The sequence below is a fragment of the Pinus tabuliformis genome, chromosome 9, assembly GCF_031772625.1.
Source record: "Pinus tabuliformis cultivar Carrire ecotype Pingquan chromosome 9, CPIR1, whole genome shotgun sequence".
Classification (NCBI taxonomy): Eukaryota; Viridiplantae; Streptophyta; class Pinopsida; order Pinales; family Pinaceae; genus Pinus; species Pinus tabuliformis.
In genome coordinates this window covers 1,409,855,442-1,409,871,859 of record NC_142307.1, presented here as the reverse complement: position 1 = coordinate 1,409,871,859, position 16,418 = coordinate 1,409,855,442, and the positions used below count along the sequence as shown (strand labels likewise).

The 16,418-nt window shown below is 41.4% G+C and overlaps 1 protein-coding gene across 3 annotated transcripts in view; it reads right to left on the bottom strand.

Moving 5' to 3' along the window:
- LOC149153829 (MATE efflux family protein) overlaps positions 1-16,418 on the bottom strand; it is a 131,277-nt gene that overhangs the window by 93,140 nt on the left and 21,719 nt on the right. For all 3 annotated transcript variants that reach the window (XM_089440230.1, XM_089440231.1, XM_089440229.1), the window contains 2 exons: positions 681-991; positions 217-338 (listed from right to left, as the gene is read on the bottom strand). In XM_089440230.1, the coding sequence (XP_089296356.1) occupies positions 217-338; positions 681-775 (217 nt within the window). In that variant the 5' untranslated portion in view covers positions 776-991. The remainder of the gene's footprint in view (positions 1-216; positions 339-680; positions 992-16,418) is intronic.

Genomic DNA, 16,418 nt, shown 5'->3' with positions numbered 1-16,418 from the left:
CCTAAGATTTTGCAAACTGATGTTTCCATGTAGTTATCTTTCACGTGGTCAGGTTTTAACATTCCTTAGAACAAGAATCATCAATAGACAATGTGATATGAAACTAAGAGTAGTATATAATAAATTTAAGGTTTCTCACCATTAAAGATTGTAGGACTGCAAATATCAATAACACAAATAGACAGGATCACAATCCAACACAGAATTTCAGCATACCTATTCGCCCAATGAATGCTGTGTCTATGAGGGAAGCAAGCGGATCAGCTGTTAATGCCAATGCTGCTGGAAATGCTATCTGTGTAATCTCCCGACCAAGATTATCTGGTTTCAGAACACTCCTGACAAAGCAGAATATATGCAAGAAAAAGTAAGATTCTAAATTTGCTTTGTTAGAATTTAACGTCAGCATGTGGAGGAAAAAACTAAAAGCATTAGGATGTGCCATAGTATTAGTAGAAAAATTGTAAGGATGTAAGAAATGACAAATATCCAGTATTTTCTGAAAGCCTGCTGAAAATGTCAAGCAGGCTCTCCAGGGAAAATTCCAAAATATATCAAAGATTTCTTGGGTTTGCAATTCAGAAAATTGTTAGTTACTTCAATAAAGGACCTCGTATCAGGCATTATATAAATAATATTGATCAAACTGTAACAACATAAGGCTTTTAGCCACTATTTACCAGGCATCTTCAAAAAAAATCCGGAGTGGATTCCATCTCTTCTCAGTTTGTGTTTGCATTAGATTCACCTCCTCTGAACACAACTCAAAAGCCATTCTGCTCTCTGGATTTGAATTGGTTCGCAGAAACAAGGGTCAAGATTGCACAGAAGAATATACTGGAATAGATTTGAAGTATATTAGATTACTTATCGCAATGCTGATAGTGAACCGCGGAAACCCAACAGAAATATGTATCCCTGATCAGATCCAAGTTGCTTAAGAATTGAAATCTCCAGTATCAGCATTCAGAAATAAAACGGCCTGTTGAACCTGTAGCAATGTCAAGGAATAAGCCAAGTGAAAATCAGCATGAACAGTACATATCATAAGTTCCCAATAAACTCAAAATATATCCTTGAGAAAACTCTTTACACTTTAAAAGTTTAAGTATATTAATGCATATGGAGCAGCGTTGAAAATATCGGTATCGGCAAAATATCGGCAAGGGTCCAGAAAATATCTTATCGGCAATATCGGCAAAAATATCAGCAAAATATCGGCAAATATCGGCAAGCATAAAAAATAATTTTTTCAAATTTTTAAATATAGCCGATATTTTGCCGATATTTTCAAAATATCGCGATATTTTCAAAACAGAAAATATCGCGATATTTTCTTGGCGATATATCGTTTTGCTGAAAATATCGCGATATTTTCGAATATCGCGATATTTTCGAATATCGCCGATATTATCAACAGTGATATGGAGGCTCTTTACATATTTCATCAGTGGAAAATTTGAAGTGGACACAATACTCATATTTCTGTATAAACAGAGTATCTCCATACAAGAGATCTAAAAATGTCAAGAAACTCAAAAAGAACAGTTAAACCAAAATTGTTGCTACACTTATTGCTACTCAACTTGTCAACATCCCACTCCCTTGTTGAAAATAGGGGTGTAATCTTCACTTTCAAAGATGGATAACCTTATACTGTATCATTATTATATTTGTAGGTTTGGCTGAGGCTGACCTTGTACACATGCACCCTATAATTGAGTTGGATAATTACACACCTACTCTCACTTGTATTTTCCATTCATTCTTAATAAAGTGATTTGTCTCAGGGAACCATAAAGTGTTTCCCTCTCTCTTCTGCTTTGATTTCTTTCTCTCTCTAGCACACTTGTTCCTGAACTGTTTTTCTCTCTCTAGGGTTCCTCTCCTCTTGCATGATATCTCTTCCACTTGTGCAGCCCTAGTACTGGTTTAAGTCTCTTTATTACAGAATTTGGGTTTGTGTTGGTTCCATTGATTTCACTCACTATCTCTTGTGAACATCAACATGGTATCAAAGCAGGTATGAATCTCACTTACCCAATTTGGCAGTTAATCCAAAAAAAATGGCTACTGGCATCACTTAAAGCTTCTTAACAACTGCATAACTAGGATTTTTTCGATCATCTTTTCTTCTAGGGTTTCCAAGGGTTTAAATCATCCTTGAAGGCCAGCACCTATTTTTCTAAGGTTTCCTATTGTTTAAATCCTCCTTCAAGGCAAGCACCTATTTTTCTAGGGTTTCCTAGAGTTTAAACTTTCTTTCAAGGTCAATGCACTCTTCCTTCCTTTGTTCAGTAGCAAGAGGTAGCACTGCAGTTTTTTTTTACAAAAGAAGTTGGTACTTCTCTTTCCTTCTTGGCTTTTGTCAAGTAAAACTTTTAAAGACTTCACTTTTCTTCATATGAAGGCTTCTTCTTTGCCTTGTTGCTGAACAAAATGTTGAAAAGAGTAGCAAGTAAGGTCTTCTTTGACTTGTGCTGTAGTCAAAGTGATCACAAGCAGTCTTTCCTTAGCATGCACAAGTTCCTAAAAATTAGGACGAGTTCCTAAAAATCAGGACAAGTTCATGAAGCAGTTTTACTCATGCGAATAGTTGGAGGCTTAGTTATTTGTCTCCTAGTGCGAGTTAGCTTTGGAAAAGGACAAGTGACCAGTCTCAAAGGTTATTTGTGGCTAGGACGAGTTGCATGAGTCAGTTAGACTCAATTAACTAGTCAATCACATGTTAGAGTTCCAAAAATAAACTTGCCAAATTTAGATGGGTCGAAAAGCTTATAAGGAGGATGAAGGCACAAAATTGATCATTGTTTTGTGAGCACGAGTTGGTGAGACAAGGCAATAGAGAGCACGAGTTTTGTGTGAGTTAGCACAGCTAGGAAGAGCGTGAAGGAGAGGCCTATACACAGGGTTTGGCAAAAAAGAGTTATTGCTGGTATGCGCTAGGAAATAGGAGGAATTTTCAGGTCCAGTGCAAGGATTTAGGAGCTAAGGACAAGGTTGTTGCAAGCAAGGTTTCGAGCTAAGTAATAGCAGGGAGAACGAGCTTGTTCTCTAGAGAAACAATTTTCCTTGTAATAATTCTATTTGCTCAAACTTTGTCAATAAAATTTCTACAATTAGAAGAGAGTTTTCCCAGTTGAGTTCCCTAGAAATTTTTGTATTTTTGCTATAGTGTGACTGTTTTATTTCTATTCTGTTCCACTGCAAATTGGTAAGGAAATTTTGTGTCTTGGGTTACAAATTAGTTTCAGATTTGTTCATTCAAGCAGTAGCAGAATTTCAAGGAAATTCTAAATGGCATCAAAGCAAGGAACAGAATAAAGACCAGCACAAGTTGATTGGCACATCCAAGTGCAACATCATAAGGAGAATCTCTCTGAAATAGCCATAGCCTAAAGGAGCCTAGTGAATTGGAAAAGGGGACTGGTTTTGATTTGTTTTTCTTGTGACTGATTAAGCCAAGTTAGGGAGGAGCAGGCAGCGTGGAAGAGGAGCATTCTGGGCAATGTTTCTGTGCACTATTTGTGGTGCAAACACCTTGCAAAACAGGCCGAGTTTTTCTATGTTGTTACAGGAGGGACTGAGCCCTAGTTTAGGGCTGGACTGTGTTCTTAAGGAGTTGGAACAACAGTAGATAAGAGGACAACTGATAGTGCAGAAAGGAGGAATTTGTGGAGAAGGGTTTGCGAAGTTTTGAGGCAACATATTGTGGGCTGAGATGGGTGCAGGATGCCCTAATCAGAGGGGCGAAACTTCAGGTAATTGCATAGGGTCGTGACCTAGAGAAGCAAAAGAAGTCTGTTGGTTAAAGTATGTTGAATGCTATTCTCAAGTTGATGTTTTGCTAAGTGGATGAGGTCCTATTGGACAGTTTGTGTGGGCAGCTTAAGTAAAGGTTGGAGGGCAGTTAGAAATTGCCCTATTGTGCCCTAAGTACAGCCTCTTGTGAAGTGTTGAAGTTTCTAAGTTTACTTAGATTAGAAACCCTTCATAGACTTTTTCTGATTTATTCCTACCTACTTGTTATTTTTCTTTAACAAGTTATTTACAAAGTAAATACTGAAAATAAACACCAGTGCATGCTCAACATATTACAGATCAGCAACTAAAAGAAACAAGAACAAACACACCACATGACACCATTATTTTTGGACCAATGTCCTCGGAAAAACCCAATGCGGGAAAACCGGTGCAGCTATCTGAGGGTTTTCTTATTAAGCAATATCAGAGTACAATCTGGGTGCCGAAACTGGCCTACCCAACAGAGAATTTCCTTAGCAGCTATACCTCACAGTTTGAGAGAAATCTCCTGGCTGAAACCCTGGAAAATCCTTCCAGCAATTCCTCAACACAAAACTGCTCCTGCAACCCCAGCGTCTGCCCAAACTAGACTGCGTCAGCCCCTCTCTGTCTCACGCTGGCCCTGCGTCAGCCTTTCTTGGCCTGTGTCAGCCCCAGGAGGCCCTACGTCAACTCTAGGAGCCTCTGCGTCAGCTGCGCTGGCCCCTCTGGTGCTCTGCGCAGCACTTGGCTGCCTCTGCGTGGCCCTGCGTGAGCCCTTGTTGGCTCTGCGTCACCCTCCTTGGCTGCTGCGCTGCTCTCCCGGCACAATCTCTGCCTTCTTTGTTTCTCTGTACTCAATGCCCCTCAGCTGCTCTCCCGATCACTGATTCTATCTCTCTTAGCAAACCCCGCTCTAGAGAATAGAATGACTGATCACTCTAGTGTGTTCTCCAAGTGACCCTCAAGCCTCCTCTTATACTTTTCCTGTTGACATCTCAACAACCGAGATTAAGTCCCTAATCAACGGCTAAGATTAGATCTGGCTTGATCCATGTCTTTTGGACCATTCTAACATAGATTCATATTAATACACATTAATATTTTATTTTCCCTAAGTTTAGACTTAGGGACTCCATTAAAAATATTAATTATTTTAATATCTCCCGATCTGTTTAGAATCTGCCCAAACCCTTTCTGGGTATTGGAGATCTCATGTACCCCAACCTCTCCACCAAATTTCGTGGCTAGAGCATATCCGATGCTACCCCAAATCAACACTCCCTCATAGCGAGGACTATGCTCTAGCAATACCCCTCACTGAGAATTACTCTAATCATCTGGCATCGGTACCTGTGCTGATGCTAGGCCTTCTTGCCCACCATCCTCTGCATTGTTGCCTCCTGTACTGCTGCCCATGGTTCTGCCACTGCCACTGCTGCATCTGTACGACAGCTCCCTTTGCATCCGTGCTGTTGCTAGTCCTTTCTCCCAGCACTGCATTTCCTCTCATCATGTTGCACCGTGCTGCCCACTGCTGCACTGCAACTCAGTTACAGGGAAGTAAGTAACTGACCTCCCTGTTGGGCTAGAAACACCCACTAATGTTGAAGCTCCCTTTGTCGCTGACAAGTGCTCCCTCTGTCGCTGACAAGTGCTCCCTCTCTCTGACCTCTGTGTTGCTGCAACAACTCCCTGCATCTCGCACCGTTGCACATCGTTGTGCCTTCCTGCACTGGTGCAACACTCCTGTGCCTCTCGCACTGCTACAGCCTGCTAGCTCTGCATTGTCTTGGGACTCCTGCACTATAGCTCTCTGTTGCTCCATTCGCATCCGTCTCTACCCACTCAGCTAGTCCTGCTACTCCTCGTTGGGGCTCCCGTAGCAAGGTTTGATCCAAGAGGCTGGGTACCTCAAGGATCCTGCCCCTCATCGCCTGTAGTCCGCCTGACTACAGCTCGATGTCTCCCCACTTCCGCTCAAGTGGTGCGTGTGCACTCATGGCACAATCATCATCTGTCAAAACTTCTTTCTCTGCCTGTGTTGGCGTTGCCTTAGTTTTGAAAGACTCTTCCTTACTCTTCTTCCTTGGGCACTGGGTCGCATAATGACCCATCTCCCACAGTGGAAGCACTTGATCTTGGAGAGATCTTTCTTCTTCCACTTCTCCTGCTTTCCCTCAGATGCTAGGGCCACATCCTTCTCCTGTTGAACTTTGATCCCTTTGCTGCCGCTACCTGTCTTCGACTGTCGTCTGATCTCTTCCTAGCAAAGAGCTGCCCACATCTCGTCCCAAGGTAGGAGAGTCCCTCTGCCCAGGATACTCTAGACAAACACTTCCCAATTTTTTGAGACAACATTCAGGGTTGTCCTCACCATAAGTTCTTGATCCAGTGTCGCTCCTATAGCAGTCAACTGGTCTCGGATCTCATTCAGTCCTCCAAGGAAGGTGTCAATCGACTGACCCTTCATCTGATACGACCGCATCTGGTTCTCGAGCAGCATTCTTCTCTGCACAAAAGTATGATGGTACAAGTTCTTGAGTGCCTCCCACATCTCAACTGTCATTTCCTTCTCGGCTATATGTGGTACCACATGATCCTTGACCCCGTCAAGGATAATGCACTTGGCCCTCGCCATCGCCTCTTCATACCTTTCATTTTCATTGGGGTCGACTGGGACAGCTATAACCTTCAAGTCGAAGTTCTTGACATGATTCCGTCCAGCCTATCCTGGTCTCTTACCCCGTGTAGTGCCATGACGCTTCTCTACTTCCCTCCTGGAAGTTCTCTATTCGACTCCTCTGAGTCTCTACTTCCCATCTGGAAGTTCTCTTCTGGACTCCCTCTAAGTCCTGATTTCCCTCCTGGAAATCCTTCTGCCGCTTGTCGAGATGTCCCCTACTCTGATCATCTTGTGCAACTGCACTGCTGATCCAGGTTCCTCGGCTAGAAACCCTCGATAACAACTCCTCTGGCCCTGCTCTGTCAGGTACTGTTCTGACTACAGTACCTCACCAGCTCCACTCTGCAATATTTCTGCAGCCTTCTAGACTCCAGCAACTGCCTCTCTGTGAACTGCGTCAGCCCCTCTCTGCCCCATGTTGGCTCTGCGTCACCCCAGATGGGTCTGCGTCAGCCCTGGGATGCCCTGCATCAGCCCTCTGGCCCTCTGCGTCAGCAACGCTGGCCTCTCTGAGGCTCTGCGCAGTTCTCGGCTTCTTCTGCGTGGCTCTGGTTGGCTCTGCGTCACACTTCCTTGGCTTCTGCATTGCTAGAAACAACTTCTGTCACCTCAGGACAGTTGTTTTTTGTTGTTATTGCTTCGCTCGGCTGATGTCTTTTAGTCCTCCTGTGATCTGCAATCATGCTTTGATACCATGTTGAAGTTTCTAAGTTTACTTAGATTAGAACCCTTCATGCACTTTTACTGATTTATTCCTACCTACTTGTTATTTTTCTTTAACAAGTTATTTACAAAGTAAATACTGAAAATAAACACCAGTGCATGTTCAACATATTATAAATCAACAACTAAAAGAAACAAGAACAAACACACCACATGACACCATTATTTTTGGACCAATGTCCCCGGAAAAACCCAATGCGGGAAAACCGGTGCAGCTATCTGAGGGTTTTCTTATTAAGCAATATCAGAGTACAATCTGGGTGCCGAAACTGGCCTACCCAACAGAGAATTTCCTTAGCAGCTATACCTCACAGTTTGAGAGAAATCTCCTGGCTGAAACCCCAGAAAATCCTTTCGGCAGTTCCTCAGCACAAAACTGCTCCTGCAACCCCAACGTCTGCCCAAACTGGACTGCGTCAGCCCCTCTCTGTCTCACGTTGGCCTTGCGTCAGCCTTTCTTGGCCTACGTCAGCCCCAGGAGGCCCTGCGTCAGCTGCGCTGGCCCCTCTGGTGCTCTGCGCAACACTTGGCCACCTCCGCGTGGCCCTGCGTGAGCCCTGTTGGCTCTGTGTCACCCTCATTGGCTGTTGCGCTGCTCTCCCGACACAATCTCTGCCTTCTCTGTTTCTCTGTACTCAATGCCCCTCAGCTACTCTCCCGATCATTGATTCTATCTCTCTTAGCAAACCCCGCTCTAGAGAATAGAATGACTGATAACTCTAGTGTGTTCTCCAAGTGACCCTCAAGCCTCCTCTTATACTTTTCCTGTTGACATCTCAACGCCTGAGATTAAGTCCCTAATCAACGGCTAAGATTAGATCTGGCTTAATCCATGTCTTTTGGACCATTCTAACACAGGTTCATATTAATACACATTAATATTTTATTTTCCCTAAGTTTAGACTTAGGGACTCCATTAAAAATATTAATTATTTTAATATCTCATGATCTGTTTAGAATCTGCCCAAACCCTTTTGGGGTATTGGAGATCTCATGTGCCCCAACCTCTCCACCAAATTTCGTCGCTAGAGCACATCCGATGCTACCCCAAATCAATATGAAGGACTACTAGGCTGTTAGTGGGTAGGTGTTGGAGGAGCTCTTTGAGGAAGCAAGATGGCGTACCAAGGATTGAGAGCAAATCACTATTTAGAGGGAGCATCTAACTTCGTTCCATGGAAAGGTAGGATCACGATAGTGTTGGAAGATAATGGGATGGGAGAGTTTATCAAGCAAGTGATAGCGCCACCTCAAGATCCCCAACAATTGGCCCAGCATAATAAGAATGATATCAAGGCAAGGAGGATTATTCTAGAAGGGGTCAGAGATCATATAGTTCTTCATATCCATGAGAAGAAGACAACTTTTGAGAGGTTCAAAACTATTTTAGATATATATCAAAGTACCAACGATACCAGGAAGCTTACTCTTAAGCAAAAGCTAAGGAGTATCCGGATGATCAAGGATGAGCCCATCGTCACATATTTGTCAATGTTCACTCAGGTACGAGATGCGTTGGGTGGTGTGGGCGTGACTGTATCAAAGAATGACCATGTGAGTTTTGCTCTTCTAAGACTTCACAAGTCTTGGTATGGGTTCCAAGATGTAGTTAGTGGCAGAGAAAACTTTCCCAGTTGGGAAAGAGTATGGATTGATTGCATTCAAGAAGAGATCTGGAGAGGGACCAAAGATGGTAGACCAATGAAGATAGAGGACAAGGAGAACTTTTCCCTAGCTAGCAAGAGAAACAAGGCCAAGGGCAAGGAGGGCAAAGGAGTGGCCAAGTCTAGTCAGAAGGGCAAGAAGAAGGATCTAACCAAGATCAAGTGCTTCCATTGCCATGAGTTTAGACACTATGCCACTAAGTGTCCTAAGCGGAAGGAGTCCAGTAAGGATCATGTAGTTGCATCAGCGGAGGTAGATGCATTTCTTGCCCAGTTTGATAAAGATTTCTCATTGATTGTTTGCATGCAAAGCTCAGCAGAGAGCATTGTGTGGTATATTGATTCAAGAGCTTCCTTCCACATGACGGGGAAAAAGAAGAGTTTCAGCCACCTAAAGGAGGAGGCCATGCAGTTTCATATTGAGTTAGGAGATGATGACATGTATGCAACTAGAGGAATTGGTACTGTCAGTTTTCAGAGGGATTCAGGTAATCCTCTTCATCTCAAAGATGTCCTGTATGTTCCAGGATTAAAGCAGAATATTGTTTCGGTAACTACCCTTGAGGACAAGGGTTATGATGTCATCTTCAACGGAGGTAAGGCTTACCTCCAACACTTAGCTTCTAGACGTAAGAAGCAGATAGGTGTAAGGAAGAAGAATCTCTACAAGTCGCACGCAGAGACAAGTGCAATGTTGAGCAACAAGGCAAGAAGTTCTAAGAGTATAGATGTGGTGGTTGAGAGAGAGAAGGATAGAGCTTTCAAGATGGAGCCTCAACCAGTATCTCAGTTTGAATCTACGCTAGTTGGTAGTTGGGCTGACCAACAGGATGATGAGGAGCATAGCCCAAGGCAAGTGGAGGCAGCCACTCAATTAGTGATTCCCAGTATAGGGAGAGTTCGAGCCAAGTGGGTAGAGGATTTGTTAGAGTTGGATATCCAGTATCACTTTTAGCCAGAGGAAGCAGCCACAGAGGTACACAAGGTACATGGCCCTTATGACTAAAGTGATAGACTCGCAGAACATGGTTGAAAAGAACAAGTCTTTAGATCAGTCTCTGCAGAAGAAAGCAGGGAAGCTTTCTAGTTCAGAGAGAGCAGTTGCAGTAGCAGAGAACGTAGTAGTGTTAGAGACAGATCCAAGTGGACGAAGTTCTTCCGAAAGCACCTTTCTCACTAAGAGGGAGTGCTAAAAATAGTAGCGAGAAAGGTCTTCTTTGACTTGTGCCTTAGTCAAAGTGACCACAAGTAGTCTTTCTTTAGCATGCATAAGTTCCTAAAAATTAGGATGAGTTCCTAAAAATCAGGATGAGTTCATGAAGCAGTTTTACTCATGCGAATAGTTGGAGCCTCAATTATTTATCTCCTATTGTGAGTTAGCTTGTGAAAAGGACAAGTGACCAGTCTCAAAGGTTATTTGTGGCTAGGATGAGTTGCACGAGTCATTTAGACTCAGTTAACTAGTCAATCACATGTCAGAGTTCCAAAAATAAACTTACCAAATTTAGATGGGTCGAAAAGCTAAGGAGGATGAAGGCACAGAATTCATCATTGTTTTTTGAGCACGAGTTGGTGAGACGAGACAATAGAGAGCACGAGTTTTGTGTGTGAGCTAGCAGAGCTAGGAAGAGCGTGAAGAAGAGGCCTATACCCAGGGTTTGGCAAAGAAAATTCTTGCTAGTATGCACTAGGAAATATGAGGAATTTCCAGGGCCAGCGCAAGGATTTAGGAGCTAAGGACAGGGTTGTTGTAAGCAGGGTTTCGAGCTAAGTACTACCAAGGAGAACAAGCTTATTCTTTAGAGAAACAATTTGCCTTGTAATAATTCTATTTGCTCAAACTTTGTCAATAAAATTTCTGCAGCTCGCAGAGCGTTTTCCCAGTTGGGTTCCCTAGAAATTTTTATGTTTTTGCTATCATGTGACTGTGTTTTATTTATGTTCTATTCCACTGCAAATTGGTAGAAAAATTATGTGTCTTGGGTTACAAATTAGTTTCAGATTTGTTCATTCGAGCAATAGCAGAATTTCTAGGAAATTCTACACAAAATGAACCCAACATGGATATTTGCAAAATTAAATGGGGCTAATTATAATATATGGGGAGATCAAATGACTTCCCTTCTTCAAAGAAAGTATTTGTGGATGTACCTAGAGGAAACCTTCCCTCCTATCATCAATCATAGTTATGACCTCATATCTTTGAACAACTATGAAGCACTTGAGATAATCACCCTCTATGTTGAGATAGATTTATTTCATCACACGAAGGACAATAAAACTGCAAAGGAAATCTGGGACGCCTTCAAGGCACTCTTTGGAACAGTGAATACCACCTCGATGACCAAACTCAAAATTGAGCTTTCTAATCTCAAAATGGGTGGCTTTGACAACATTAAGGAGTATATTGCTAGGGTTAAGAACCTAAAGGCTTAAATCATTACATTAGGAGGAAAGTTGAAACCCGATTCAACATATGTAGTATTGCTTACACTAGTCTCTCTCCAGTGTTCAAATTATTTGCCATCATATTTTAAAGTTTTCCTCCGTTTATGAAAAGTTACAAAATTCCCTCTCTCGAAGAGGTTTTTGCTACTTTTAACTAGCAACAAGTCATATTGAGGATTATGGGAGAATTACCACCCACCCCATGATCAAGCTAATTCAAAATCCTTTTATCTCTACACCTTTGGTGCATGAGTTCAAGAAGACCAGGGGGGAGAACCCAATATCCTCCAAGAAGAAACTTACCTACAAATAGTATCATAAAGAGGGGTGTATACCTCCAAATATTGCGTCAAAGAATTGAAGAATTTGCAAAACAAATAAGTTGCAATAAGGGGCTTCTTGAAGACAATATTGTTGGATCTTCTCACAATGCAAGTTAATTTGTGCACTCCACATACTAATCCTCCTCTTCTTTGCAGGAATGGATTGTTGATCTTGAAGCTCCTAGGTAGATGACCAAGCTTCAACATTCATCTCTGATATCAACAACAACAGAATAGAGAGAAAGAGGTCATTGGTGATAACTTAGGCTTACTAATTTCATGGTGTGGTAATATCATTGTCAACACTGTCAATTTTGGAGATGCCCTTCATGTTCTAAGAGTCAGACATATCTTTTTCCTATTTACCACATCACATACACCAACAAAAGGGTAGAATTTTGGCATCATCCTTGGGTTGTAAAGGACATAAATGAAGATTTTAATGTGGTTTCGTCGAGATATTGTGATGAATCCAATCATATCTACAAACTAGGAAAGAATCCTTCCTCAAAGCGAAAAGGATTTGTTGCTACTGTAGCCAATGCCAACAACACTAGCATGTTATGGCATCAATATTGGGGCATACAAACTTTGGATCCTTGCAACATATGAGTCAGTTACACATGGTTGACGATCTTCCATAGATTAAATCGCCTAGTGGTATCCAATAGTATCAAAACCAAATTGAAACTAGTGAAACTAGCCAATCGGACCGGTTCTAGGGGTTTGTTTGGGGAACTAACCCCTCATACCAAAAAAGACCAATTTTGGTCTAAATTGGTTATGAACCAATGTAACTGGGTTAGATCAACTAGTTTTGTACTTGTGCACTTCCTTCACCCAAAAGAAACCAAAAATTTGGATGATCATGTATAGTTTGATTGTATTGTATACTATAGCATGATTATTTTTGGACTTTGTACGCCATTTAGAGCCTCAATGTAGTTGTACTTTGGTTCAAATATGTATTGCACTAAAAACTGATTTTCTATATTCACTCTTACAATGTGTTATCCATTATAAAAACTTTCATATCTGCTTCTAATGGTTTGGATGATGAGAAATATAGCTTGAACAAGAATTTTTGCACAAGTTCAATGTGAACGTGTCAAAAGTGGTTCAAGATATTTCAAAAAGTAATTCTATTTTGTAATTCACTTTATGAAAAAGTGAAAATCCTTATATTTAGTAGTTGAGTCTAATAGTGGTTTTAAGCATTAATGACTTAAACTAGGATTAATCTCAAGCATACATCTCACCAAGAGATTAGGGTTTTGGTAGATTAGGGTTTTAGCAAAAGGTATAAGGATAGGTTAAGATAAAGAGTTCATATATAGTTCTTGTCCAACAGGAATAACAAGCAAAAGAGAGAGAGAGAGAGAGAGAGAGAACATTAGCTAGGAGAAGCAATATCGTATAACAAAGGTAATACAATATAATCATATAATATATCTATACAGTATTGTACAGTGTTGTATAGTAGGTCATCTTGCCACAAAATCTAGCAGGGCTTGTGGAGGGGTAACCTACAAGGAAACCACTAGGCCAAGTGACAACAATACGGTAGTAGCCCACTATCACCATATCCACTACCCCTTGCTCTTTATGGAATTTTCACCAATGGGAAGAGTCTTGGTATAAGGTCACATATAAGAGATATTCTAGGTTTAGAAGCTCAGGGTGATAAAATAGCCCACTTAGGGATGGCTTGGCTTAAGAACAGGGTTCAAACTACGAGAAAAGGAAATTTGCATCCCAAGTAGAGGCAAAATTGAGGCAACACAAGACCTAGGGTTTGATTGATATGTTGTGAGTTGGGATGACCTAAGGTCAAGATGCCAAGAAAAGGTTTCCAATAATGAGTATTAGCAAGATAAAGGCACATGAAACCTTCAACAAGCCCTCAAGTTGAAGCTATAACCAAACTAGGGTTTTATCCTAGGGCAAACAACTAGGGAAAGAGAAATTATGGATGAAAATGGAAAGAATGGCCACCAAGGGGAATGATTTTGAGGCAACCACTACAACCCTTCATGTTTAGACCTTCCAAGACCAAAAATATCTCTTCCTAGCTAATTCACACTAAGTCATAAATGGGTCACTTGGCCTTAAGAGAGTCGAATTAGAGAAAGAGGAGAAAATTCAACTTATGGATAAAAGGTGAATTGAACACAAACTAGACAAGGCCAGTGCCTAGTCCTTGGGTGGATGGAGTCTAAGGATTCTTAAGATAAGTTATAACTTGCAAAGGAGTAAGGATGTTTGATGCCCTAGCACAAACCCTAACTATTGCCTTTGTGAGGGATCAAGGTCACTTGGGAGAGCTATAATCAAGACACACCAAGGGGATTGTCGTTCACATATTATACATGAGTAATGCATACAATAATGAGATCTAGTTTCTATGCAATTGATCTTCAACAAATTAGTGCACAACAGAAAAACCCTATATCATTCAATTTATTCCATACATTAGACATAAAATCAGAAAATTTTCAATAACCAAGCTCACTTACAAGACAATATCTATGAACAATCCTTTCTTGATCCAAGACAACTTCTCCAAAGTCAAGCGAATAGTTCCAATGAACAAGAACATGTAATAGATCGCATCTTCACCAAGAAACAAGAGGCTGAAATATCTCTAAGGAGGTTCGAAAATAGTCCAAGAGATGATGATGAACTACAAACGATCATCTCCTCTACTTATATGAGGAGGATGACTTATAATTTTAGCCTAAAATCTCCTAGATACAAGTTAAATCACAATAATACCTTGGTTTACAAGCCAACCCCTAGCTTTAAACCAAAAGTGAAAAATAAGCCCACATGCATGAGTCGTTAGCCCTCTAAGGGTGATGTCATGCATGATAAGATCTCCAAATGCCAAGCGTTGAGGATACTAAGTGCCAAATGTGATTTAGAAGCCTCTAAAAATGACAATTTGAGGGTTGGCCCTTAGATTTCCATCAATATCCCTCTCTAGTCCCCACAACCCAATTGGGATACCATAAAGTGGTCTCTTGGGTCTCCAACTGCTCATAATGTCCATCTCTACTCCAACATTGAGGGATTTCCAGGTGCTACTAGCCCTCCCAAGTCTCTGAAGGTGAGACCATCCTCATCTGGGCCCTGGATTAGTTGTCATCCCTCATATGGTACTAAGGTCGACCTGGGGGCATGTTGGGTCCATGTGTATCATCCTGAAGGATCATCAAATGTAGTGGAAAGTGGCGGAACATTCTAGGTGCAAGAGGTGTCCAGAGTCATATGTGATGTGCCGCTATTGCTCGGAGGCCCAAGGCTCTCAACACTTCACCTGTGGCTGCCAATATACTTCTCTAGGGCCTGGGTACCTGTGGGTACGGTGCCCAGGTCATGGGCTTCTGAACCCACTGACAATCACAACACAAAGTCTAGTGAAAGCAACTAATATTCAGGGACAATAATCAATTTTGCATTTAAGTGAACCAAGCTTGAATGTAAACAATTCTTTAATACTTCAAATAAGGATTACCTTCCAAATTTAGGGAAAGCCTTCAATGGATGTCGAGGTTTCCATGTAAGCCTTAATTAGTTGAATAATAAGCTAATTTGAAGAAGAAAATTTCTTATGTGTGTGTGAATTGTTTTATGTGTTGAAAAGTGTAGCGAGAGAAGGCCTTCTTGACTCGTGCCTTAGTCAAGAAAGACCATGATCAGTCTTTCCTTTAGCATGGACGAGTTTTGTAAATAGGATGAGTTCATGGATATGGTTTCTTCATGGGCAGAGTTGGAGGGACAGTTAAGCAGACTTCCAAGTGCCAGTTCAAATTTAGTAGAGGATGAGTGGGACCTTCAGCTTCTAGTTGACGCAAGGACGAGTTAGAGACAAAGTTAACAAGTCAAACAAGACAAGTTAGAGACAAGTTAAACTCAGTTAACAAGTCAATTTCAACTCGTGTTCTAAATTTGTACTCGCCAAAAATAACATGGATCGAATCAATAAAAGGAGGATGAAAGGCACAAGTTTAATCAATTGTTTTGCACACAAGGTTGTGAGGCAAGACAATAGCTCACAGGATTGTAAGAGAGAGCACATTTTTGTGTGCGATCAACCCTGCTGAGAGTGTGTATTTTAGAGGAGCCAATCCACAAAGGATATAGAGATCTTCTTGCTGCCAGATCACGCTAGGAGTTAGGGGCTATGTCCTAAAGAATAGGAGGCCTGTGCGTAGAGATTTCAGGCTAGCCAAAGGATGCTTGTGCGCAAAGATTTTGGGCCAGCCAAAGGAGGCCTGTACGCAGAGATTTCAGGCCAGCCAAGAAAGGTTTGTGTGCAGAGAATTCGGGCCATCCAATGGAGGCCTGTGCACAAGGATTTCGGGTCAGGCAGTGACCAGGCAGGCTGCAAAGTAGGAGCTAGGTCAAGGTTTTGCAAGGTGTTTTCAAGTTAGGTTTGCAGTGAGAACTAGTGTGTTTTCTAATTGAAACAAGTTGCCTTGTAAGAGATTCATATGCTCAAACTCTATCAATAAATTATACAGCAAGGAAGAAAGGGTTTTCCCAATTCGATTTCCCAAGGAAATCATTGTGTTGAATTATGTGATTGTGTCTTTATCTCTGTGTTTATTCAGTTGCTTATCGGTTGAAGAACTCTATATCATGGTGGTAGTAAATTTGGTTTCAGCATTGGCTACCTTATTTTTAGTTATACACTAAGTACTTGCAGAGTTCTATGGAAAATTAACATTATGCTTCAACTATTTATTGTTTCCAACTATTGTGTTACTGTTGCAATATTCAAAATTA